Below are 27,895 nucleotides of genomic sequence, written 5' to 3'. Positions count from 1 at the left end.
ACCTTCGTATATTGAAACTTCAGATTGGTGAGTGGGGCAGGTATGTCTGGCTGGCTTGACGACATTTCTGATTCAGCTCCTGGAACACAGGTGACAGGATCAGCGATTTCGTTCTCATAGAGCGCTTGGTTTTATTTGCTCCTTTTTATCTGCACCGGCTAGGGTTTATTTGCATACCGGGCTATGATTGGATGAACAAACAGAGCAAAAAGAAAACGACACTACTTCTGTGTAGCACCTAGGGCAGGAAGCCCTTGACTCTAAACTTAAATCCTTAAGAAACCAGCGCTCCAGCACTGAAGCTGCATCTGGAGACCGGGCACTATTTGCAGACGAATTAATTTACAAAGCCGAAACCTGTGATGAGGCTACGTAGCACAGCTGCTCTGGCCACTAAGGCCAGTTATTATTTTTTTTTTGGCTTTTCATGCTGTTTATGCTACTGTGAAACTTTCCATTCTCTGACAGACTTGGAATCAGAGAATTTGAGGATTAAAAAAGAGTCTCAAAGGGCACTTGTTCTCAATAGAAGCTGGTGAGGAGAGGACCCTGGCCAGGTGTCTCCAGAACAGTGCTTTCAGCGGATTAGTCCATGTCCCAGAAAAGCAGAGCGCTGTTTGCAGAAGAAAACTCCTCTCTCTAGACCCCATTCTAAGCTGGTTTTAAAAAATCATATCCATCACGTGTATTTTTCAGTGCTGGGTAAGTAGACCTATTGTGATTTCAGAAGCTGTAAATTATCTTTCTGTTATACATGGGAACAGAAAAGTCAGCAGAATTTTTAGGGAACTCGGAGTGCACTGTCACGCAGTCGCCACAGTAGCAATATGGCAACATCGTCTGTTAAAACTCATTTAAAATGAAAGTAACCTCTGGTTTTGGAAGTTGGCTGTATTTATCAAACGTTGATACAGGCAATTGTACAAAGACTAAATTTAAACAGGACTCCCAAGTAATTCAAGTTCTTAAAATTAAATTAATGTTTCAAGCTGGGAACATTCAGAAAGGACAATTTTTAACTGTACTACTCCCATTTTAAGTACACTACTTTATTGCATTGAAGCTTTAGCAAAAGTTACAGTAGAAACAAGACAGAAAACTTTGGATGCTCTTAACTCTGATTGTTAAGATTTAAGAAAACAATTTTTTTTTTTCCAGTGAAAATTGCTAGCTCCCCTAAATATGGGGTTTAGGTCGGGAAACTAAGGCTTATGGAAAAGTTACTCCAAATCAGATTCCAGAGCCTTCCTTTCTCTTTCCATCCTCACTTGCTTCCTCTTTTTACAGACAGAGAGAGAGTGAGAAGCTTGCTTGTGATCACAGATCTATTAAGTGCAAGACCAGAATTTCATTTCGGGCCGGTCTGACTCCAAAACCCTGGCTCTTAATTCTATTTATTCTCCCTGCATAAGAGAATTCCCAGATGGGTTCGAGAATCGGCTGTTTTGGTTCTCTACATGAACAGTCACCCTCACAAGCAGTTAATTCTTTTATCCATCTAAGCCTTTTATTCATCCCAGACAGGGGTCAGCAAACTTTTTCTGTAAAGGAACAGATAATATTTTCCGCTTTCGGGGCCAGATGGTTTCTGTTGTAACTTACTGGACTCAGCATGAAAGAAACTATAGACAATAGATATATTAACGGGTATAGCTGCTTTCCAATACGATATTATTTACAAAAATTGGAGGCAGACCAGATCTGGCTCAAGGGCCAGCCCCCTAGATTCTAAGACAACCATCTCCAAGCTCCCTGCCTCCTCTGGACCTCATGCTTGAAGACCAGATCGAAACTTCTGTGTTATTTCAACACTTTTCTCTCTCTCTCCCTCTCTTTCTTCCTCTCAATTTCTTTCTTTTTGGAAAATCTAATTGTTTCCTCTTTTAAAAATGTGTTTTGAGTTAAATGCGCAATTACACAACAGCTGTTACATAACCTGCAGAGGGGTGTTCTGGCCGTGTCCAGACAGCTGGGTTTTGCTGCTTTCTTCTGCTCTCAGCTTCGCAGTTGTTTGTGGATTCAAACACTGGTTTATTTGACGTGCAGGCAGTGAAAGCTCAAAGCTTTCTAATGCACTTGGCATGTCATCTCACTGCTTGTACACTCATCCTTGATCATATTTTATTGAACAGTTACATAAGAACAGGTCCTTTAGAACAGACATTATTGAATACATGTAAAAGGAGCCGCTTTGGAAACAGGTTACCACACCTGCCCGTTTAATTTCAACAAATATTTACCCAGTATTTTTTATGTGTAAAGCATTGTGAATAGAGAATAAGGAACTCTCCAATCTTATCCTTACTTGAAGGGCAGATCTTTTCTGCCCAGAATCCACAGGGCCTGCGATCTCTATTTTTGAAGTAAGCATCTTCCAGCCCCTAGAGCTTGCCCATAAGAATAGTGTATTCCTGGGAATGGCTGCACGGATGAAAGGCTTTATCAGACCACTTCCCTCCCTTCCAGCGGGAAAAGTGAGGCACGCATTGACTGGACCAAGTGTTGTGTATTTTTTTTTTTTTAGTTTTATTTTTTATTTATTTATTTTTTTGAGGAAGATTAGCCCTGAGCTAACATCTTCTGCCAATTCTCCTCTTTTTGAGGAAGGCTGGCCCTGAGCTAACATCCATGCCCATCTTCCTCTACTTTATACGTGGGACGCCTACCACAGCATGGCTTGAAAAGCAGTGTCATGTCTGCACCCGGGATCCAAACCAGCAAACCCCGGGCCACAGAAGTGGAACTTGTGAACTAACTGATGTGCCACTGGGCCAGATCCTGGGTTGTGTATTTTTATTGCATGCCAGGATTATGCAGCAGAGGAGGAGCTGGAACTTTAACTTGGGAGTAATATATGAAGGATATTTAATCTCCTCTTGCTTCTTAGGGACAATCTAAATTACACAAACACATGCACACACAATCAGGGCTGGGGCATGGAGCATAGTTTATTCTTCTCTTGAATCTGACCTCTTCCAGCCTTTTGTGATAGCCGTCATTATACCAAAGAACATATAGATCATGACTTCAACCATTGCTGAAACTACTGTCTCATTTTACAAGGAGTCTCTTCCAAACTCCACTCGTCTCAATTGCTGAAAAGATGTGCTAGGTTTCTCCCGCCCACATGAGTAGTTGAAATAAAAACCGTTCAAATTTGTTAACAAACTTAATTGTATGGTGAAACAAAAATAGCTTCTTTTCACCTGTTCGATTTCAAAATCTGGGATCAATTTGTTGGAGCTAAACTTCTTTTGCTCAGTGCCATCCCTCCTCCCCGACTCTTCAATGTTGCCTTAAGCATGGCTGGGGGACTCTGCCGGTTGGTTAGCCCGGAAATGAATATATATCCCTTTGCTTTTGATCACTGCAATTTTAGCAGATAGCACCTTGCTCTTATGCCTACTTGGGTTTTAATAATTTGGGAAAAGTGGATCTTGTATGCAGTGAGACAAGCTGTGCTTGGTTGGGAAGTTGGTGTTAAAAATGGAGGTGGAAGGCAGGATTTGAGTATATGAATGTATGTTTGTGTGGGCTAACTTCTGTTCATTGGCCTTTCTTCTCCCATTAGCAAAATTTCCTCACCTCTGATTTCTCCTGCTCCTCACATATCCTATCATTTTTCTCTTTGTCTTGTGTTGCTAAGATATGGCCAACTCGCCTCTTATCTGATACAATCAGCATGCTAAGTGATTAGTAAAGTCACTAAAAGAAACAGTAGATTAAAGCCTCCACAGGATAATTATTTTCAATAAGTTTTTGCTAAACTTTATGGGCCAAAGCTGTTTCTTGGAGCTGGATCCGCTGCTTGGAGTTTGAAATGATCTTGCATAAACAGTGTTCACAGCGTGTTGTCTACAGTTCCTAGCTTGTTTCCTCAAAGTGGGGAAACTAAGGACACTAAAGACACATTGGGCAATCTGAACGTAGACTACTTTGAGATGTTTCTGATTTTCTGTATTTTTTTACATTTGTCCTCTGCACAGATTATACAGCAGTGTGTTTACCAACTTGATGAGCCTGAGTATTTGCAAAGCACTCAGCTCAGTTTTCATAGAAATAACTGTCCTTTTCCTCCCAATAAATCAACAATTTAAACAACGTTTAATTTAGTCATGTAATTGAAATACTAGGTTCACAAGAATGATCAGATTTTGGAGCAAAGAGATTTGACTATTGGTAAGCAGAGGAAATTGTGGCCTAAACTGAGTGTGTATACACATATATAATTTAAAAATACATTTTTTATTTTTAAAATACTTTTTAAAGTTAGATATATCATAGATAGAAAACTGCAAAAATCTTAAGTGTACATTTCAATAAATAGTCATAAAATGAACAAATAATATAACACCACTCAGGTCAAGGAATAGAACTTCAGCACCCCATAGCCCACTTTGTACATCTTCCGCATCACTGTCCCTTTCTTCCTCACCCTAAATTACCAATATCCTAACTTCTAATGCCACATGTTCTTTTCTCCCTGATTTTGAACTTGATGTAAGCAAATTATACAGTCAGAATATTTTTACAAAAAAAATTCGGAGGTGCGAGTTAACTTGGCAAGTGAGTGGAATCCTAGTTGTAGGTAAAGAAAGTGTCTCAGAGAGTACTCCCCACCAATTATTTCTTTCAAATTTCCAGTGTCCTGAAATTTTAGGTCTGAGCTTAAAGGAGCACATAGCTAGAATATTTTTTAATATTTTTTAATCCAACCTAAGAGTCTCTGCTTTTAACATGTATGTTTAGTCCATTTACATCTATTTCTATCTATCATGATTACTGATGTCCTTCATGTTTTCTGTTTGTCCTTATGTCAGTTAGGATTAGGTTAGGTTGCCCATTGTGGAAAACCCAAAATAAATACTCAAAATGGAAATGGATTTCACTTTCACATAAACAAAGACTGTAAATTGGTATTCTGGGGCAGGCATGGTGGCAGAGTTGAAAGACACAGAGGCTCCTTTCAGCTCACTGTTTTAGCATCCCTCAAATATGACTCTTGGCCTCCTGATAAGAGAAGGTTACTAGAACTCCAACCACCATTCATATTCTAGGATTCAGAATTAAGAAAGGGAAGAAAAATGACAAAAGACTAGGGTTCGCTGCATTCTGAGGCAGTTTCCCTGAAGCTTAGAGCTCAATGGCCACAGCTTAGTCATATGTCCACCCTAAGCTGTAAGAAAAGATAAAGATTATAAACGTTTTCTGGGCAGCCAGGCTTCTAGTTGAAAATTATTAATAATATTATTAAGGAAGGCAGCCTATTGCAGAGGTAACAGCATACTGCTTTCTTTCTTACCTATCTTCTCTCGTATTGACTACAATTTCTTTATTCCTCCATTTTTACCTCTTTCCTTGTTTGGAAGAAATACTTTCTATTTTTATTGGTTAACCTAAAAATTTTAACACACGTATAAACGTGTAAAATTAGTCACTATCTCTCTTATAAAAAAATTCAAAGACTTTGAATCCATTATCTCCAATTCTCTATTCCTGTTCTGCAAGTTATATGTCTGTTATAAACTTTTGTTCTACCTTGATTTATACTCCCAAATGAGTCATAATTATATAATTATTATCTTATTCAACTAATATCTATTTTGCTTTACTCATTTATTCAACATTTTCTTTGCCCATTATTCATTCTTTTACTTCAGTGCTTTCCTCTGGGTTTAATTTCCTTCTTTGAGTGGCTGTTAGGTGCTCACATTCTTGACCAGTGTCCTCAGGAGACTGTCAATTTCAGTACTATTTCAAAGAACTTTTGGCTTTGTTGATCCCCTACTATATGTTTGTTTGTTTTTTCATTAATTTCTGTTCGTATTCTCATGTTTCTTTCATTCTATTTTTTCTAGGTTTGTTTTGCTGTTTCTTTTCTAACTTCTTGATACTTAGGTCATTTGATTTTCAGCCTACTTTCAATTAAAGCTCTAAATTTCCCTCCAAGCATGTCTTTAGCAGCATCTACAAATTTGGATATAATATTTTAATTTTCACTCAATTAAAAATAATTTCTAATTTCCATTGTGATTTATTTCTTGACTAATGGTTTATTTTGATGTGTGTTTCTTAATTTGTTTATTGGTTGGCAATAAAGAACCCCCAAATCATTGCAGCTTACATTAGGAAGGTTATATTTTTATATGCTTACAAATTTTGCATTGCCATATTTTCCTAGTGAAATTAACTTTTCGTCACTATAAGCTGTCCTTGTTCACCTCTATGCCTTTTGCCTGAAGTTTCCTTTGTCTGATAAATTATACCTATAATAGCTGTTCTTTGGGTTGGGATTTGCATAATATATCTTCTTCCATCTTCTTACTTACAATCTCTTTACCTGTATGTAGTGCAAATGTCTCTTTAATGGCCCATATTTAGGTTTTATTTATTTATTGAGTCTTACAAACTTTTCTTAAAATTGGATCATTTACTTTATTCACATGTAATATAATGCATTGATGAATTTATGTTTCAAAATTCTACCATCTTATTAAATACTTTTATTTTTCTTACCTGCTCTATTTTCTTTTTCTCTCCTTTCTTATCCTCTTTTCTTATTGATTTTAAATTCATTAAGATTAATTTTAAAATTAAACTAACTAAATTTTAATTTTACATTTAGTGTACATTGATTTTAATTAATTTTAAAATTAATTCTTTATTCTTTCTATTAGCTGGGGGGTTATATATTGCCTTTATTTTTATTTTAATGGTTATTCAAGAAATTACATGTATTTTTTCACTTACCAAAGTTTCAAGTTAACTGATGCTTTTACTCTTTTCCTTGGCTAATCCAAATACTTAGAACATTTAAAACTCATTCACATCTCTCCCAATATGCACGTTATTGTTGGTGGACGTTTATTTAAATATTTGTGTGCATGCTAATGTTATTGGATATTCTGTTTTCCACCCCAGATCCATTTCATCTCTTTGCCTCATGACATGGCTTTCTTGCCCTCCAGCTTCTGGTTTGGTTCAACCAATAGGAAAAGGAGGGAGGTGCTGACAGGAGACTGGCACTTGAGAGGAGAGACAAGCCAGGATACTTCCTCCTCCCTTGCTTCTTTCATGTCTGAGTGGCATTCTGGCAGGGTTCCAGCAGAGTTGCATCTTCCTTCTATGACTGTTGGCCCTGTTGAGTGTCCCCTCATTGTAGAGTGTTGACTTCTACAATTCCGGTGTTCACTGGGCTCTGATGACACCATTTCCACCTCTTCAGGCTCTCAGGAGTAGTAATTGCTTTTCACCCTTTCAAGCTCTGGGTTCTTCAGTAGCCCTTGTGGATTACCCATACTTTTGTCAAAAGTTCCTTCAGTAACTCATCTTCAAAACTCCAGCCAGCTGTGCCTTCTGTTCTTTGCTGTGACCCTGATATTATTCCCTCAGAACTTCAGATGCATGTTTTTTTTTTTAATTTTCTGTAGTTAGTTATGTGGAATAACATAATAAGCACTAGTAAGCCACTATGCAAAATAAAATACTTTGAAAATAACCTCCATGTGTATTTGTGGTCCTTCATCCTTTTGTTCCCTCTGTCCCACCCAAATGAGGGAATTATGAAACCTATGTTCATTATTCTCTTAATTGACTTCCATTTTATCTCTGTATATTCCAAAAATGGTGTGCACGTATGTGTATACATATAAATTTTAGTTATTTCCAGCTCCAAAACAATGGACTTTTTTTCTTACTTAGATATTATTCAGATAGGATTCATCCATATTGATGCATGTTAACTGTAGGTTCTTTATTTTGACTGCTGTGTAATATACCTTTCTGATGATAATTTACTCATCTAGTCTTTTAATAATGGGTTTTTGGGGCTTTGCTATTGTGAATAGTGCTTACATGAACATTTTTGTATATATTTCTCTTGGCTATATACCCAGAATCAAATTTGATCATTCTTAAGAAATAGGAACATTAAACTTTGGGATACAATGTCAAAGTGGTTGTATCAATTTATATTTTCACCTTCAGTGGAAAATGGCCCTGTGGATTCATATTCTCTAGAATTTGACAGTGTCAGACTTTTTAATTTTTATTAATCAAGGACATGTGAAAATATATCTCGTAGCAATCTTGGTTTGTTCTTCTTTGATTACTATCTTAAATATCTCATCATGTGTTTATTGGTCAGTTTTGTTTGTGTAAAATGCCTATTCACATGGTTTGCACAGTTTTATTGGGTTGTCTGTGTGTTTTTAATTGTTTTGTGGTATTTTTAAATATACCCTTGATTCTAAGATACAGTATCTTTTTAATGAGAAGAATATTCTTAATTTTGATACAATTAAATTCATCAATCTTTTATTTTTACAGTCAATATTTTTTGTGTCTTTTTGAAGAAGAATGTCCCAATATCAAAGACCAAAGTTATTCTGTCTTTTGATACCTTTTCCTACTAAGAGCTTTACAATTTTATTTTTCCCTTAGAAACTTATTTGAAAATGACTTTTGTATGTGGTATGAAGTAGAGATAATGGTGTGCTACAGCTGGCTCATACTAGCTGAGGAAACCTGATTGTGAATTTTTCAGGAACTTGAGAGCCAGGTGATTTTGTGTTGGTTTTTGAATTCCACCATGGGTGGAACATGTGAGTCATGAGAATTGTCAAATGCTGCAAACCAGGGCTCTTCTGTTTGCTTGTTTTTTAGAGAGTTGGTTTACCAGCACACCACTGAGCAGCAGTACTCATTAATCTTCTCTGTATGGGTAGCCATTTTTTCCAAGTTCGACTTATTGAACCATCTTGCTTTTCTTCAATAATTTGACATGCTACCCTTGTCATAGAATAACATTTCATACAAATGTGCTTCTTTCTGGGTTTTCTTATTTATTCTTTTGGTCATTTTGCCCATCCAACTATGAATACCACGCTGTCCTAATTACTACATATAGCTTTGTAATGAAGCCCTAAATTTATAGAAAAAGATCATCCTCTCTGTTCTTTTTCTTTAAGAGAGTACTTGCTATTCCTGGCTTTATATTCTTCCGTATTCACTTTAGAATCTTTTTTACTTTAAGTTTCACGAAAAGCCATGTTGAGATATTGATCAGAATTTGGAAAGAATTGACATCTTCATTGTATAAACATTTCTATCCGTGAAATGGTATATTTCCCTGATGTATTTGGAAAATCTTTAGTATCTCCTAATAAAGTTACAAAATTGCCTGTTGAGATTTGTACAGATTTTGTTAGTACTTTAGTTACTTTAGTTAGTTGAGTACTTTATTTTCAAATTTTTATGGCTATAATTAATATTTCTTGTCTTATTACACTGACTAAGCCATCCAATACATTGTGGAATTTAAGTGATGATAGTTGACATCCTCCTGTGTATGCTGATTTTAAATGAGGTATTACTAATATTTTCCTATTTAGACTGATTTTTATAATGAGTTTTCTTTGATTATATTTAGAAACTCATTAGTTTAAAGAAGGTTTTTTAAATTTTTACTTTACTTAGAGGTTTGTTTTATTATGAATGTGTTAATTTCATGAAATTCTTTTCTTTTGTATTATCTTAGCTTTTCTTATAGTTTTTTTCTTTTTAACTCTGTATGTTGTCAGTTACATTTATGGATTATTGTAATATTAAAAACTCTTGCATACTGGAATTAAAGCTAAATTGGATTTAGATTTGGTGACCTACATTGGGAATGGAAATATAAATATATCTAGAAATGTAAAATAATAAAGTTATCATATCTTAAAATCTGTGAGACTCAACAAAATCAACAAAATTTCAAGGGAAATTTTTATTCTTGAAAGCTTTTATTGAAAAAGATTCTTCAAATCTGATGAACTAATTGCTTATTTTAAGGAGTTAGTAAATCCATAATAGTATATGTCTAAAGAAAGTAGAAAGAAGGAGATAATAAAAGTAAGGACAGGCATGAATTGAATTTAAAAAAGGAGGACAAAGTAGAGAAATTCAACAAGGCAAAACTTGACTCTTTGAATTAATAATTAGATGGAGAATCATTTGCAAGACTGAGCAAGAAAAGAAAAAAAGATGCAAAACTATTTTGACTAAAATGGCACATGCTTGCAGATAACGTAATGATTAAAAAGAAAATAAGAAAACATTATCAGCACCTCTATAGCAACCTATTCAATTGTTTTAGCGCTATTGTTGAAAAGACCATTCTTTTTCTACTAAATTGCCTTTGTGCCTCTGTAGAAAATCAATTGTCCATGTATGTGTAGGTTTAGTATTTCTGGGCTCTATTCTGGTTTTCTTGGTGAAGAAAGGTGGTGCTGAGCTAACACCTGTTGCCAATCTTCCTCTTTTTTTTTCCTCCCCAAAGCCCCAGTGCGTAGTTGTATAGCATAAGTGTAAGTCATTCTAGTTCTTCTACGTGGGATGCTGCCACAGTGTGGCTTGATAAGAGGTGTGTGGGTCCATGCTCAGAATCTGAACTGGCAAATCCTGGGCCGCCAAAGCGGAGGGCGAACTTAAACACTATGCCACTGGGCTGCCCCTCTGGACTCTGTTCTGCTGATTAATCTCTTTATCTGTCTTTATACCAATAGCACACTGTTATAATAACTGTCATTTTACAATGAGTCTTAAAATCAGGTAGTGTTAGTCTTTCAATTTTCAAAGTCATTTTGGCTATTCTACATCCTTTCCATTTCCATGTGAATTTTAAAATCAGTTGTCAATTTCCACAAAAAGCCTGCTGGACTTTAATTGGGATTGCATTGCATCTTCTCTCTTCTCCTTCTGGGACCCCAGGAGTTTTATTACGTCACGTCGCTATACCCTTTAATCATTTACCCTCTCTTACTTTTCATTATTTTAGGCTTTAGTATAGAAATTTCATTCTATTCTACCAATTTCCTAATCCTTCCTTCAACTGTGTCCAATTCCTATAAAATAATTTATACAGTTAGCTTTTGATAATGGCCGTTTTTAGTTCAAGAATTATTTCTTTGTTATTACCTCTTTTTAGTTTTGAGGTCTCTTCTGAAATTTTCCGTTTTGTCTTTTATGTATAAATACTTTAAATTCTGTGTCTGATAAGTCCAATATGCTAGCCTCTGCATTGAGACATGCATTTTGCCTGTCATTCTTTTGGCCTTTTGTCCATATTGTCTTTTCTTCTGACTCTGCTAGACATCTTGTGCGAGGCATCACATTTAAAAATGTGTTTGTAGAAATAATGGAAGAACTATGTTGAACTTCTTCCAGAGCATGTGTATATTTGCTACCGTCTTTATTTCTATTAGGTATATATGGGCCTTTCTCATTCTAACCTCTGTGTTCTTGAATATCTATTGCATAATTCCCATATCTTGATCTCTCTGTGCTGCATCCTAGTTGATTTCCTCAATTCTATACTCTAGTTTACTTATTCTCAATTCAGCTATTTTTATTTATTTGTTTGTTTGTTTTTTAGAACTACATTTTGAAGTATTTAGTGTTTTTTTAAATTTAAGTACAGTTGATGTACAATATTATGTTAATTTCAGTGCACAACACAGTGATTTGACATTTACATCCATTACAAAATGATACCATGGTAAGCCTAGGAACCCTCTGTGACCAGACCAAGTTATTAAAACATTATTAAATGTATTCCCTATGCTGTTTATTATATCCTTGTGACTTGTTTGCTTTATAACTGGAAGTTCGTAGTTCTTAATCACCTTCACCTATTTCACCCAACCCTTCCCCCCTTCCCCCACCTCTGGCAACCACCAATTTGATCTCTGTATCTACAAGTCTGTTTCTGTTTTGTTTTGTTTTGCAGATTCCACATATAAGTGAAATCATGCAGTATTTCTCTTTCTCTGTCTGACTTATTTCACTTAGCATAATGCTCTCTAGGTCTATCCATGTTGTCACAAATGGAAAAATTTCATTCTTTTTTATGGCTGAGTAATATTATCACAATTTTTTTATTCATTCACCTGTCAGTAGACACTTAGGTTGCTTCCATGTCTTGGCTATTGTAAATAGTGCTGCAATGAACATAGGGGTGCATACATCTCTTCGAATTAGTGTTGTTGTTTTCTTCAGCTGTTCATTCAGTTATCTTTAATCTACTCCTTAGAGTATCCATTGAGTTTTTAATTTCAATGACTATATTTTTTCTTTCTAGAGCTGTATTTGATCATATTTTAAATTATCATGTTCTTTTTGATATTATCTTGTGTTGATTTAAATAAGGTGAATAGTTTCAAATCATCATTTAACTAAAGAATTCAACAGAATCACAGATGTATTATATCTTTTTGCATAAACGGTAAAAAAAAGAAAGTTTATAGTTGTTCTGAGCTAACAACGAAAACTAAAATAATTTGTCAATTCAAATAATATTACTTGGACCAAACACACAAAAGTTCATTGAGGTTAGATTTCACAAAACACAGCAACAATTTCCAAAGTCTGAATGTCTTAAAAGCTTCACTTGTATAAATAACACTTCCAAGAACGTGTTATGAAATAGAGCAAGATTATTCATTTTTATGTAAATCTCTTTTCTGGAAAGGAGAGTCGTAGGGAGATTTTTCTGTGAATGTTCTGAATTCACCTCTTTATCAGAACTAAATTTAAGACATGAAATTATATCTGCTCCTCTGTACTGTAGGGGAAAGAAAGAGCGTTTTATTGTTATCTTTCTGATACTCCTTTCATTAGCATTTGAGAGGGACTGCAGTTTCAAGTCTGAGTGACATAACACAGACAAAGAGTAAAAGCCTGTGTTTATGAAATCTCAGGGAAGGAAGAGTTTTTTTATACCCACATTCTAGGCCAAGGAGCTATGACCGTGCTGTTGCATCCCCATCGAGCGATTCCGAGGACATATTTTACTAGAATATTCTTCAGTGAGTTTAAGCCATTCCAAGATGTGCAGTTCCCACTTCCTCTTCATGCAACCTTGACTGCTTTCCTTACTTGGCTGGTAAGCCCTTTGCTCATCCAGACAGCGCATTCTCAAGGACAGGAACAGTCTGTTTACTTCTCAATTTTTAGTTTCCTCTTTGTTCTTTTGGTTTCTGGGGATTGCTCTTACTTTCTTACTGGGCCAAGTATGCATTTCGTAGTTACTTATTATATTTTTATCTTGCATTTTTAGTTGTGTTTTAGAAGAGGATTTCCATGTGATCTAAACTGCTCTAATGAGTGAAATGGAAATTATTTTTCCAAAAAGAGCACAGTCATTTTTTTAAAAAAACCTAGTTGGTTCATGGCTTTTTATGGCTTGTTCATTTGAGTTTGAACATATTCTTGAGAAGCTTGTTCTTATGAATGACAATCAATATCAGAAAATATTCTTAGTGTCTCATATTATAGACTTTTTTTGCTTAATTTTTACTTACATGCGTAAAGATGTATGTATATAGAAACCTCTTCACTGATTTGGGGCTTTTCTCTTTCACTTTTTTCCTTTTATAGAAACTTAGTCAATTTATGTTAAAGTTACAAAATCATACCAGTTTGTTGCTGCCCCAGTACTGAGTTTTATACTCGTACTTAGAATTCTGAATTGAGCCTAAACTCAGGCTAAAATCCACAGTGTTCAGTATTTTTGGATATGTCTGAAGGACTGATCATTGGCCCATCAGGGCTACTTTTAAAGGGGAAGCTAAGATCTTCCTGGAATAACTGTCTAAGTGAAGACGGCACCAGAAAAGGAAACCTGCATCTATAGTAATGCTTTAGTTGTCAGAGATGAGGGTTGAATCTGATCACAACTTGCCATTTGCAATGGAGATCGCCCCTGACTCAGCACCGCCTCTCTCAAACATGGGCTTTCATCATATTGATTGGGAAAGAGTGGGTTGAAATTAATAAGTGAAAAACTCTTAATTAATGAAAAGTTCTTCTCCCACACACATGGAGAAATTCCAGGGGTACTTGACTTATCTCTGTTATTCACATGATAAAGAGAAATGCACGAATGAACAACAGATATATTCTCCTAGAAAATACAGCGTCACTGGCATTTTTGAAGACTCTACTATGTTGACCATGGCAGAAGAGGTGTAGGGCCCGTAGGAATGCCCAGGAGATGGTGTAGCCAGGGAGGTAAGACAGGATTCAGGCAGCAGAGGGTTGGTAATGGCAGCTTAGTACCACCAAGAGAGAGATTGTGCCCTTGGCTCTAGGATCATCTTTCTTCAGCTATAAATGGTGGTAGCTATGATGGCTTTGTGGACAGCAAAAACCTGGTAAGAACCCTTACTAAAATGAATGGATCACGAAAGGGGAAGTAGATGAGACATAATGCAGACTGGTAGTTGCCAAGGCCTGGGGAGAAACATTAATGGATGAAGAGTTTGGAGGGATGGAAATGTTTTGGAACTAGATAGGCATGGTGGCTGCACCATCTTGTGAATGGACTAAATGCCTCTGAACTGTTCACTCTAAAATGGTTAATTTTATGTTATGAAAATGTCACCTCAAGAAATTACTTAAAAAATATAAGGGTGAAGCAGATAGAAACTTATTCCTGACTGCATGCAACAATCCCAGGACTACTCCAGATAATGGATGATTCTTTGATGGGGCTGTAGAACTTGCAACACTGTGGATACTAAAAGCCTGAGAAACACAGTTCTTATCACTTTCAAACTGATCCAGGAATGGTCGCCCTGGGGAAATATGAGTTTTGTGCCATTTTAAATGTTTTGCTCCTGTGTCTTATTGTTTCAATATCAACTCTTAGATATTCAGACAACATAAATAAGGATTAACATGTATTGGCTAACAGTTCAAGAATGTTCTGAAAGGGTAACTTTTGTATATTTTTCTTGTTCCTTCTGATCATTTTCTAAAGGATGAAGGATGATTTCTCTCATGTTCTCCCTCCTTCAAAGACAAAAGCAAAGATAAGTATTAATCCAAAATCTTTTGTAAGTCATCCTGATTAGTTCCAAAAAGGGTTTGTACAATGTCCCAAGAGTCAGGAATTCATTTCTCTCTGAGGTCAGACCACTATAGCTTGAAAGCACAGAACACCAATTTAGAATGCAGAGTTTAAACATTTTAGAAACAAATGGTGTGTGAACATAGGAAATGGTTTCCCTCAGGCAATAGTATTATGGTTTGTCCTGGATCCAGATTTCAAAGCATCTCTCTAAACCATTGAGAGGTGGTTCTCCCAGGATATAACTTTCCTAGACAAAAGAGCAATGGTGCATTTCTCTTCCTCATGTTCCTGTTTGAAGATTGATTTCTTAAATAGATGGGTCACAAACTGTGTAAACACATAGAATCTATTAACATTATCCGTAGTCAATCTAACCTGTTTCTCCAAGAAAATGGATTTCAACAGTTCAAAGTCCTAGAAGAGCTCTGGGAAGTTCATTGTGCATTAAATAGTTGATTTTTCAAGAGAATTATTTTTTCCCAAATATTAAGTTAGGTTTCCAATTCAACCTCCAAACTGCAAAATTTAAAGAAACACACAGCTAATGCCAAAATAATTTCTTTGGATTTTAAGAAGCACTGTGCATGGAGATTCCACTTTGTTTCATGGAATCGTGTTAATCATTCCTTACCACTTGACCCAAGTATACCATTCCAGGGTATTGGAATTGACTTTATGTAACTATTCTTACTTCAACTACCATTTGAGTAAGAACTGACCCCATAGAAATTTTTTGTGCCTTCATATCTGGGCTGTCATTGATATATGCATGGACAAATTCTTTTACCCCAGACAGACAGAAAGAGGCTGGTGGAGTTTTCCCTCAAAAGTGTTGTAGGGGAGAAAGACATTTCCTCTACCCTCTCTGGGTTCGTCTGGCTGGAGAATGAATTAAAGTCACATGAGACAGAATAGCAGAAGAAAATTAAACAGAGCTTTATACCATGTATACATGGGAGAGGCTCAGGCAAGCTGAGCAACTCGCCAAAATAGCTGAAGCTCCCACCTTAAATATCATCTTCAGCTAATGACAAAGGAGGATGTTGGGGGTGGAGGGGCAATCCATCATGGGAGATTACCACACAAGTACAGTAAACAACTACAGATTTAAGTCTTTGCCTTTGGCATTGATTAAGAGTTTCTAGAGATAAGGTCATTCCTGCCTGTTCTTCCTGGTACAGAGAGGGAGGCGTCTTTACAGATGGAGATTTCCTTTACAATGTAAATGTCTCCTAACAAAGGGTAAGTAAATTCTACTTTTCAGTTGCTTTCCTGTCTGCAAAGTAACCAGCACTAAATAATCATCATGCCAAAGAGACGTGTCTTGGGGTGGCCAATTCCAGGCCCCCACAGTGTAAAACAGGAAATTTATAAAATTGAGTAAATAAAGTCACTGTTTACAAATATAGAACCAAGGACAGAAAGACCTTGGTTCTTCAGAGGGCCTTTGAGGCATCTGGCTTAGAAGGGCATTCCGCTTAGTAAATCCATACTAAATCCTGTCACATGCTGGCTTCATACCAATGAAGTATCCAGTAGCTGATGATTCCACCCCATCTGCCTGGAATTCTACACTACAGCATTTCCAAAGACTGGAATCCTGTTCATTATTCAAAATTAAACTTTCAAAGAATTACATTAACCGAAACAAAAACAGCAACAATGACAGCTGACAGTTGTTTGTAGATACTATTATGCATCTACTCTAAGTGCTTTATAAATCTTGATTGAAAATACAACTATTTCCTCCATTGTACAGATGAGAAAACTAAGGTTTGGTGAGGTTGATAATATCTTCAGAGTCCTATTGTCTTTCTAATGCTTCCCAACCCACCATTTCAAATCAATTTAATCCCTACCTCCTTTAACTTGCTGCACTCTATAGAAATGTATTGGTTTTATCTTGATAGATCTCTTAATCTAGCTTTCATACATACTCTTGCTCATTTTTCCAGCAGCTTGTAAATTGAGGGAATGACCTACCTCACTCAGCTTTGTACCAAATGCAGTGAGAGAGAAGTGGCTTGCATATATAATAGAATCTTCCATAATTATTTTTAAGTTTGGTAAATTATTGACATTGGTGTTAGAGAAGTATCTAGATTTGGGTATAGACCACCCAGTATCTATCCTCTGAATAGCTAATGGTTTATCACTTCCCCAATTTCCTGAACGATGGTTCAACTTGAGTTACCATAGATAAAACATTCATATTATAGTTAAGAACCAGGATCCCCAACCAGCACACCTAGTCCACAAAATTTTCAGAATGTCATTAGCATCATAGTTTTCCATTCATGAAACTGTGGTTAACCTGGTTAATAAAACAAGAGACTTGGTGTTCCCCTTCAGTTAATACACAAGGGTACTTCCCTTGAAACTGTTTATTTGCCTTGAGAGGCAAGGAGACCATGTCCTTGTCACCTGGCCAGTATTCTTAATTTGTGGCAGCTTTGCATTGACAGTTTTTGTTATCTTAGGTTGAGATTAATTTGTTCTGCGACTACATTGTCATTCTGCCAGCTTTGTTTCCATATTCCAAATAACAAATATACAGAAGTATCAGCGACTGGAAAAATATTACATTTCCTCCTCTTAACCCTTACCGAATGAGAGAGATCTCTGCATCTCTCTCATAATTCAGCTTAAAAGTAGAAAATCTTGAAGAATTTTTATGGGCTTGCCTTTCAAGCAATTATCATTAATAAGTTACCTTCTCATCACCACATTTGGAATCATATTCTTTACATCCCTGTTTAGCATGGAGTGGGCTCACTCTCTTCTGTTAGATAGAAAACTATTACTCCTTATGAGAGAGACACTGCTACTTGTCCACCCAAATCCATTATCCTCATCTTCCATAATTCCGTTATGTGATGCATACCGACATTTTGTTCCACAATGGACCGCACATATGATGGGGGTCCCCTAAGGTCAGTACCATAAAGCCTACGTGTGTAGTAGGCTATATCATCCATGTTTGTATAAGTAGACTCTATCATGCTCACACAATGACAAGATTGCCTCACGATGCACTTCTCAGAACGTATCCCCGTCGTTAGGAATTGAGGCTGGCACATTTCCAGAATTTATGTGTGCCATTTTTTGGTCTAAGACTTCAGAAAATCAAATATACCTCTTCCATCTTCTCCTTCTGTTTTCTAAACAGCTAAATGAGGATGAGAATTTGGTTCTGACTACACAAAGAGTGACTGTGCCTAAGCGATAGCATGATGATGATTTAGAAGGAATTAGGTCTATGAATGACTGTAGGAGTAGGGCTTGCTTCAAACCTAGAGTGAACTCATAGGAACCTTTATGGGAAAGAGACGTGGATTGTTTTTACCTGTAGTCCATTGGAGTTTTGGAAATCGGTTAGAGTAGTTTAGTCTTGCTCTGATAAATCCATCTGTGAGTGGATACGTCTGTTGAAGACTATTGTCATAACTGCAGGAGTCAAATAAAACAATTGAATACCCAGAGAATCTAGTAGCAAAACTCAACTTCTCACCATTTATTTTTTGATCTTTTTAATTGAATCAACTATATTTATGTCGACATGATGTAGGACTTTGTCAATTCATAGGAAATATTTGGCTTTCTGTTCCAGATTTTCCACTCTGCTTACTAGCTATCAAAAAGTCTGCCATATTTAGTCACAACTTGACAGCAGTTTGGCAACCCACTGACATGCACCCACTCTGGACCTTGTTATCTTCCAGTTTAGCTCCAACTTAGCATGCATGCATTCTGTAATTCCTCTTCCATGAGAGTCATCAAGAATTTTTTCATTGTTTCTTTAATACATATCTTTTAAATTTCACCAAGAATTCTAATTTTTTCACTTTCCCTAGCATTTTGATTCAGGGTTCAGCAAACTGTTTCTGTAAGGATGAGATAGGAAATATTTAGGCTTGGCAGGCCATAGGTCTCTGTCACAACTATTCATCTTCACTGTTGTAGTGCAAAAGCAGCCATAGATTACACATAATGAATGAGACTGTGTTCCAATAAAACTTTATTTACAAAAAGAGGTAGTGGGGCTGGATTTTGTCCACAGGTCATAATTGGCTAGCCCATGTCTTAGTCTGAGTGCTATCACAGATACTGTGGATAATTATTTCAAGTTCACCTCTATCTGCTGCTTTTGAACTTTAACCCCACCCATCCTGACAGTTTTTTTTAATCCTGTCTTGATCTGCTTTCCTCACTTTTGTTGCCAGGCTTCTCAGTACATCTGGAAAAATTTATGCTAAGTGATACCATTTCACATTTTTATTTGGAAAGTCTGCCTATTTCTGTGTTCATGACTAGTCAACACTCTTTTCCATTCTTCCTCTAGACCTGCCATTAAACATCCTAAATAATGACACACTGTTCTCCAAAGTGGTTGAGCCACTTGCACTTCAGTAAGGAGTGACTGAGATTCTCATTGTTTCACATCCTTGCCGATATGGTAGGCTTTTGATTTTCTGCCAGTTTGGTGGTTGTGAAACAAGGCCAGTGCATTCCATGGCTTTAGGGAGGTGACACTCATATTCTAGTACATAAGAATGGTGCTCCCTGGAGTTGAGCTGTGTACAATCTAGGCAGCTATACAGAGCAACCCTGGGATGAAACATATCTCAGTGTGGTTTTAATTTCAAAATGGCTTGATTATTAATGGATTTAAGAATCTTTTCACTTGATTAATGGCTACTTATATTTCTTCATCTGTAAAATACATATTCATGACTTTTACCCAATTTTCGATTCTTGTTATAGTCTGCATGCTAGCCTTTTGTTGGTTGTATATGCTACAAATATCTCCTCTCAATTCGTGACTTGTATTTTGACTCTTTTTAGAATGACTTTGGATGAACAGAAGTTTCTTATTTTCATGAGATCAATTGTATACCTTTTCTTTTATGGTAGTGCTTTTAATGTAAGGTTTAAGGAGTTATTTCTTGTCCTGAAGCCAGAAAAAATTTCTCCTAGTTTATCGTCTAAAAGTTTGACAGTTTTACCTTTCACGTTCAAGTTTTTTATCTACCTGGAATTGATTTTGTCTGGTATCATCAAGCATTATTTATTGAGTAGCTCCTCTTTTGTCTTTCTTTTAATCTCGGTCATAAATGAAGTTTCAATATGTGCATTGCTTTGTTTCTGTTTTCTTTATTTGAGTCAACTTAGTCTTTGTCAAAATGTATACTTTTCGTTCACATAGTATATATACAATTTTGTATACTGCTTCTTTATTTCAAAAGTTATCTTATTTTCTGTATTTCCACCCTGTTTTGTAACTATAATCTATGTGCCTCTATACATTTTGTAGCATTTTTGCTTATCCACTCTCTATTATTGGTTAGTTAAAATTTTTCCAATATATTCGATATTATAGAGAATGCTATGATGGACATCTTATGCGCCTATCTTTTTTTCTGCTGAATAATACCCTCAGGATATAATCCCATGAATAGGAATATTGAGTAGGAGTAATGATATTTTATGGTTTTAAGTACCATAAATTGTATATTGTTACACTCAATTCCAAAATGATGTTTCACTTTAACATTTTAATTCCTTACCCCTAAATTATTAGTAGTGAAATGATACTTTGACTTAGTTTTAATAGACATTTATTTGATTGCTCATGAGGCTAAACAAATTCTCTTGAGTCTGTTTGCTGTGCGTGTCTATGAGTGGGCCTCCTGTTCTTTCTCTTTATAGTAGAGTCTTGTGGCTTTGCATGAAAATTTGAATGGGCTCTTCGTAGGTTATAGATTTATACTAGATACTATAGAACTTGACTTCTTTCTTTTTTAAACTAGCTTCTATTTTAAGCCCCTGCTTAGCCTGTGTTGTTTACATTCCATCATATTGGACAAACCACGCAAGATTAATTTTGAGCTCCTGAATAGAGGCAATGGAATCTTTTCCAGTTGCATTTTGGCAAAGATGTGGAATCATCTCTCTGAGACCACTATCACTTATACCTCTGGGAACTGGAGATTGAATTAGTGCTCTGCTTGGTGTTACCCGCAAAGACTGGCTTCAAAGATGAGGGTTTAAGTTTCGATCCCATTCGAAGCAGTGACAGGCATAGAAGCAGAGCACAGTGACTCATCCTCATCCTTTTGTGGGCACTCAGCCTAGCTGGCACATCACATCTGACAGTGCCTGGCTTTTAGATGAAGGAACATCAAGTGCGGTATTAGCTAATTGCATCAAGCTTGGGACCTGACTCCCAGAGGACCAGGAACAAGATGCACACACAGCCTCTGTTTCTTCGCATTGGCTATTCACTGGGGTGCAATAAACCCTGCAGATTTCCTCCAACTGAACCACAAGGAGAACCAAAGTATATCCTACTTCTTCATTCATTCATTTTAGTTAAGAATGCAACCTTTTACCTGTCCAAATGTTATAGTGGAGAGTGTTTTATGGTTCATGTCTGTCATTCTTCATTCTCCCTCTCACCTTCCTTCCTCACAGATCTAATAAGTCGCTGAATCTTATTCATTCAGGATTGTGCATTTGGATATTTCCTCTCTTCTTTAGCTCCATTGTCTAGTTCAGGCCTTTATCATGGCTCATCTAGATCACTTTAATTCCTCTTAGTATATGTCTCTGATTCCACTCTTATCTGGCTTTTATTCTCCACACTAGTGAGAAAATTTTCAACTACAAATGCAGAAACCAAACTCAAACTGTGTTTATGAAATAAACAAAAAAAAGAATTTATTGAATCAAAGAATTGCAGAAGAGAGTTGACTTCAAACAAAGCTAGATACAGGGATTCAAATGATGCCATCAGGATTCTGTCTGTCTCTCTATCCCTCGACTCTGCTTTCTTCGCCATTGGCCTCCTTGGAACAGGTTCTATCCATGTAGTGACAAATGTGGCCAAAGAGCCACAGGCTTACATAAGCCTTTTAGCTAGAAATTCCAGAGAAAAGTGCCCCTCTCATCCACCCATCCCACCCCCAGATGCCCATATTAAGCTCTCTTGGGTCCAGGTCTACTCCTGGAACTGTCTGATTAGCAAGTTTGTGCCATGTGCCCAACCCCATAGTAGAGAGGTAGAGCCTCCTGTTTGCCAGCCTGACCAGAATCACAAGGACCAAGGAAGGGGCAGTTTTCAAAATGAAGAGTGATGTAGCCGACTGAAAATTAATAGATGTTCCTTGAGTATAGCTACCAGAATTGTCTTTTTAATATATAGTTATAAGCATATCTCTAGTTTCCTGCTTAAAAAGCCTTCAAAGGCTTCCAGATTCTCATGGGATGAAGTTCAGCCCTCTTGCGTGGGACATAGACAAAGGTTTCATCCTACTTTCCCTGTCATCTCCCATACACTCCTTAATATATTTCAGGTTGTAAAACATCATTGCCACATAAATTGCTATTGCTGTAGTATTCTTAATGTACCTTAATGCTTTAAGTTTCTATAATTTATAACGTTGCAAATTATACCATGAAACCCTTAATCTCTCTTCTCTGAACAGTTAAGTTATCTTCACTTTCTACCTTCAATTTTACCTTTTCAAGTCTTTCTAGGCTCCACCAGTCAGTTGCTAACCCCTCCATTGTTATAGCACTTTGCACTGATCTTGCTTCTGACCTTAATCATATCGTTTTATAATGGTGATTATGTGTCTGTTTCCTATCCCAGACTTTGAGCAGCTCAAGGAAAGGAACCATTTCTTAATTGTCTTTACTTTCTTCACTACAACCTGTCCTGTAGCTTCTAGCAAAAGCCTGAACAAACGCATGTTGATTGACTGAATGCATCCATGAAATAAGATCCCAGATTTTTCTGTTAAAAGGTTATTGAAAGTATGATGTTTCCAACCAAATGAATCCAGTTCCTCAAAAAATAATTTGTAGTAAGGGAACTCATTTAATAATGTGGCTCAACAGGGTGACAGAAAGTATGTTGGCACAGTAACTTATTTGCAATGATGAAGGCGTTCTGTGGTTTGAAAGCATTTCCAAATAGCGGAGTGGAATGTTATATAAAATCCAAGAGATTATAGGCCTGAATAATGCAGTATATTAAAAGTATTTCCTTCTGAAACTTTGATCCCCTGGCTACCATCCAATACTCTATATTTCTACCTACTGATAGGTGAATGGTTGCTTTAAGACTCACGCATTGTAGATAAACTAGGGTATTTTAAGTTCATGACATAATATGTTTGAAATAGCATTCTAATCTCTTTCTTGATGTTTCCCTCTCACGAATATCCACAAAAAGATTATTAGAGAACAGAAGCCAATCATTTTAGCAAGACTGGAGCTATTACGATAAAGCATCTTCAGAAATCTTTTACTGTGTGGCCTCTTTCTCAGAGCAAGTCTCCCACTGGCCTCCTCAAGTCCTTACCAAAGAGGTGATTTTCTCTAAACCAGAGCTCAGAAGTCACAGAATGCTGGGAGGCACTATTCACATATGAAACAGTGTAGTCACCTGGCATTTACTTGTGTTGACTAGGTTCTAGTGTATATAAGGCAAGCCTGAACTAAAGTTTTGATGCAAATAGTAGCACCTACCACAAAAATGCTCTTGTGGGTACCACCACAGCAAACAAATATAAACAAGACCTCAGGTGTATACACAAGGTGTGTGCACTATTGGACAAGACCATATGCAAGGGCCTTTTGGATTGTAGTGAAGTGCAAGGTTATGAGAATGCCATGGGAAAAGAGAAAGCTGTAGACTTTATTTTTATCAGTTATATAACAGCAAATGTGGAAATTAGTTTATGTTCTTTACATATAATGCTGGCTCACTGTGCAAGAAATTAAAGGTCAAACCCTAAGATGTAGATTAAATTCAAGGAGAACTACATTTTCCTCAGATTAAAGATGTGGTCTTTGTCAACAGGTGTTTTCTGAAGTCAAATGCCCACTTGGAGTTTTTATTTAGCACACTAAATTATCCTTCAAGATGGTGATAGCATTCAGAGCTCCACAAGACCTACCTTGTGGTGCCATCTGTCAGAAATGTCACAGTTCAGGTGTGTTCCCTACTGACAAAATTTTTCTATTTATGATGTATATATTCTAACCAAGTGGGTGTACTTGTCCAAAAGATTTTTCCTTTTTTTATATGAGGAAGATTGGCCCTGAGCTAACATCTGTGCCAATCTTCCTCCATTTTTTATATGGGATGCTGCCAGTGTGGCTTGATGAGCAGTGCTAGGTCCATGTCCAGGATCTGAAACTATGAACCCTGGGCCACTAAAGTGGAGCATGCCAACCCAACCACTATGCCACTGGCCAGCCCCCAAATGGTTTTAATATATAAAGTCTTGAGGCTGGAAGGTGGCTTAGAGATCATTTTCTTTTACTGTTTTATTTTGCAAGTTAAAGGTGTAGTAAAGAAATATTCATGAGCTATTATAAACTACTTATAAACATAGTGAATACTAATTATTTGGGCCAAGTGGGAACCCAAGAATGATTTGCCATTAAACCCAGTCCCCCTGCAGCGATAGTTATCAGGATTATTGAATAGTTTTCAGAACTTCCTTGTTTCTCAGTAAGTACATTAAATTTTCTGTAGTGGTTTTATAATCTTCAGGAATATGGGACAAATAATCAGGAATTTGGTGGAGGATAAGACAATCTACAAATACAGTCCATCTAAAATATATGCACTATTTGAGTGCCCAATATTTTAGGGGTCCACTTTGAACTATAGATTACTGCTTTCTTTTCTTTTACTTTTTCCCTCCTCACTTCACTGGAAAGATCTTTTGCCCATTTTCCTTTGCTTCATATCCTGAGTTAATCTGAAAGAAGATTCTGATCTACATTTTTGGCTCTTTAACGACTAGATTTCTTGATATAGTCTCAAGTGTGAGTTCTTTGATCTTCCACCGAAGCCTGGTACTCACAGAGGGAGTTATTGTGTGTGCTGGAGTTTGGGGGAAAGTGTGCTTTGAATAAGCCTACTTCTGTTCTGTGTTACTGCTCAGATCTTTATCTTATGTCCTTTAGTATTTTGTGAACCTGTTTCAGCTGTTGCCAACATTACTTGCCGATAGCTTCAATACATTTAGAGAGATGTGTTTATGAATAACGCAAAGGGTCTTTCATTCGTGCTTTGGTTCTTTGTGATAAACAACTGATTTTCTTAATAGTTAACCTAACATATTTTGAAAAGACATGGACTAAGATTGTCCTGGAGGATGAAGGTAATGCAACTCTCTAAAACAAAATCCAGAACCTCAAAAGATTTTTTAATGGAAGCAAAGTCTCCATGGGGAGGCCTATTTTGAATCAAGTGGCTCCAGATTTGTTGTCTCAAGTTTTCTTTTTCCCATGGTGCTGTTTTTTTCTGATTCTAGAAGTTTCTGTCAGTACAACAAAGCCGGGCTAGATTTTCAGGCTTTTACAAAGTACATAGGAAGAGCAAAAGGGAAATAAATACATAAATCATAAGATGTGGTTTCTTTCAAGAAAGATGTGTGGCTCTCTTTCAGAGCCAGCAGTTAGCTTTATGTCTCTATATCCCTGACACTTAGCACTGTCTTGACACAGTAATTGTTTTATACATCTTGAATGAACGAATATGTGAGTGACTAAAATACCTAAATAATTTGAATGGCAAAGTACACATGGGTAAGAGGACAGTAAGCTCTATATTTTGAAGTTTCTAAACTCCAGCTCCAAAAGATTAGACTAATTTCATAACGCCTTTGCTTTACTTTCTTCTCTCCTAGGTCTGACCTCTGCTCACATGGAAATCACCATCTTAAACCCCTGGCCTTCCAATTGCCTCCTGGATATCCAGGCCAAGACATGATAAGGAGAGGCAGACCCCCCCCCGCCTCTGCGCACTGAGGCTCCCTGCTCTCGTATAGATGGCTGACACCTGGGATGTCTCCATTCCCTCCAAGTCGTGCTCCATTGTGCAGGCAAAACAATCTCTTAAAATACCAAAAGGAGAAACAGAGACAGAATGGTGGTTACCAGGGGCTGGGAGTGGGGAAAATGGGGAGATGTTGGTCAAAGGGTTCAAACTTCCATTTATAAGAAGAATAAGTTCTGGGACTCTAATGTACAGCAGGGGGATTATAGTTAATAATATTGTATTAAATACTTGAAAGTTGCTAAAAGAGTAGATCTTAAATGTCCTCACCACAAAAAAAAAAAAAGCTAATTATGTGATATGATGGAAGTGTTAGCTAATATTATGGTGATAATCATTTTATAATACATAGGTGCATCAAATCAATACATGGTACAACTTAAACTGAAACAGTCTTATATGTCAATTATATTTCAATAAAGCTGGAAAAAAGGGGGGAATATTTCTGATCATGGGTAGTTTGAGGTTGCTGTTTTTGCAACTTAGATTTAACAATACTTTCCATTAGACCGTTTACAGTTCAGATATTAATTAAAAGCTCATCTGTTTAATTATTGGTTATCTTTAATTAAAATGTTAATTGAAAACAAATAAAATAAAAGCCCAAAAAGATCACTCCATTTAAGTTTGCTTAAAACTCTTCAACAGCTTGTTACTTGTAAAGTAAAGCCCAAAATTCTTAACAAGACTTACAAATTTTTTAAATGTGGCTTTAAAATAATATTTTTAATATGGCTTAAGACCAGCATTTTTCAAATGATAAATCAAACAATGAGTCAAATTAATGTCAAACTAAAGTATGATGATGTCAATTTGGTGAGTTGAGACCAGCATTTTTAAGAATAAAATGCGGTAGAAAATAATATATTAGAGTGTACTGCATGTAGTATTATTTCATGAAGTTTTTTCAATTATACTTATATGACATATGAGGTTATATTATATACTATAGTAAATATTACATAGGAAAGCTATCACGTCACATCATATATTAGCTTAATATGTATTTGCTGGAAAAAATGAAAGTTACTGAAAGTAATTATCCCTAAGAAGTAATTGTCATGAGGATAGGTATCCCAATAGTAGATTCTTGAAAGAGAAGCAGCATGACTCAAAGAACAAACTTTTAAGGAGGAAAGTCAGGGCTGTGTTATGAGCAAGTGTTCTCCCCAGGTATCTTGCTCAAATCTGGCTGTCATGGCTGTAGCTGGATAACAATCCACTGGGTCCATTAGTCTTACAGTGAAAGCACTTAATGAAGAGTTCTCATCAGAATTGTCATTTTGTAGGACCCATCCCAGGTGCAGAATCACGAGCCCTTATCAATTCTTCACTCCTATACACTTTATAGAGATGGAGCAGAGGCTCTATCTGTATATATATCTTTTCCCCAGGCTCCCATATGTTAGGAGAGCCACTGGAGTCTCTTTTGCTCTCTATTTTAGGAACCATAAATTATGTTGCCTGAGCCTGTTCTGAACCAAGTCAGCCTATCAAAAGAAAAAGGCTTTGAGAGAAAAAAATCATTCATCCCTAATTTGGATATCTTCTGTGGGTCAGGAAATAACCCACTGACAACTTGGATTAATATATTTCAGGAGTTACCAATGCATCAAACAATCTCTGAAAGCAAGTCAATGATTATTTTAAGAGACATCTTCGAAGCCCTTCCAAAAAAAGTGAATTTGAGTATATGTACCAACTAGGGAACACAAAATTATAGGTCAAATTTGCATGCATTTGTGAAATTTTAGCTAATTACTGGCAGTGGGAAGAAAAGCCGGCTAATAAACTGAAATATTCCCCAGAGGTCAATGACTATAATAGGTGATCAAAGTGTAAAGATATCCCTTGTGAATGATTTTTTTTCCTTCAATAGTTCACAACCTATTAATCACTCCAATTTGGAAAATCTTAATATAAAATTGAGATGCCGCATTGAGTGAAGAGAGCCTGGATTCAAGTTCGAAGTCCAGGGTTCCAGTTCCAGCCCTCCAAAATCAGCACTATGAGCCTGGACTGGTGGAGGCACTTGGGCTCTTAAGTATTCTGTGTCCCCAGCTAGGAAACTGTTTTGGGCTACATGGGCCTGCCTTTCAACCTTTGCCACGCGTGACTCTGTATATACTTTATACTCC

The 27,895-nt window shown here is 36.5% G+C and overlaps 1 protein-coding gene and 2 long non-coding RNA genes across 3 annotated transcripts in view; 1 reads left to right on the top strand and 2 right to left on the bottom strand.

Moving 5' to 3' along the window:
• Positions 1 to 234, bottom strand: part of ALDH1A1 (aldehyde dehydrogenase 1 family member A1) — a 53,260-nt gene extending 53,026 nt beyond the window's left edge. Inside the window, exon 1 of the mRNA XM_008541215.2 lies at positions 3 to 234. Coding sequence (XP_008539437.1) covers positions 3 to 65 — 63 coding nt within the window. The 5' untranslated portion in view covers positions 66 to 234. The remainder of the gene's footprint in view (positions 1 to 2) is intronic.
• On the top strand, positions 234 to 26,372 carry LOC139078549 (uncharacterized). Its single transcript, XR_011531561.1, has 2 exons — positions 234 to 702; positions 25,609 to 26,372. It is a non-coding gene; the product is annotated as an uncharacterized lncRNA (long non-coding RNA).
• The window catches only part of LOC139078550 (uncharacterized), a 59,899-nt gene continuing 50,245 nt past the window's right edge, over positions 18,242 to 27,895 (bottom strand). The window contains exon 3 of the long non-coding RNA XR_011531562.1: positions 18,242 to 18,343. This is a non-coding gene — a long non-coding RNA (uncharacterized lncRNA). The remainder of the gene's footprint in view (positions 18,344 to 27,895) is intronic.

The sequence above is a fragment of the Equus przewalskii genome, chromosome 22, assembly GCF_037783145.1.
Source record: "Equus przewalskii isolate Varuska chromosome 22, EquPr2, whole genome shotgun sequence".
NCBI lineage: Eukaryota > Metazoa > Chordata > Mammalia > Perissodactyla > Equidae > Equus > Equus przewalskii.
This window is presented reverse-complemented; position numbering and strand designations above follow the sequence as displayed.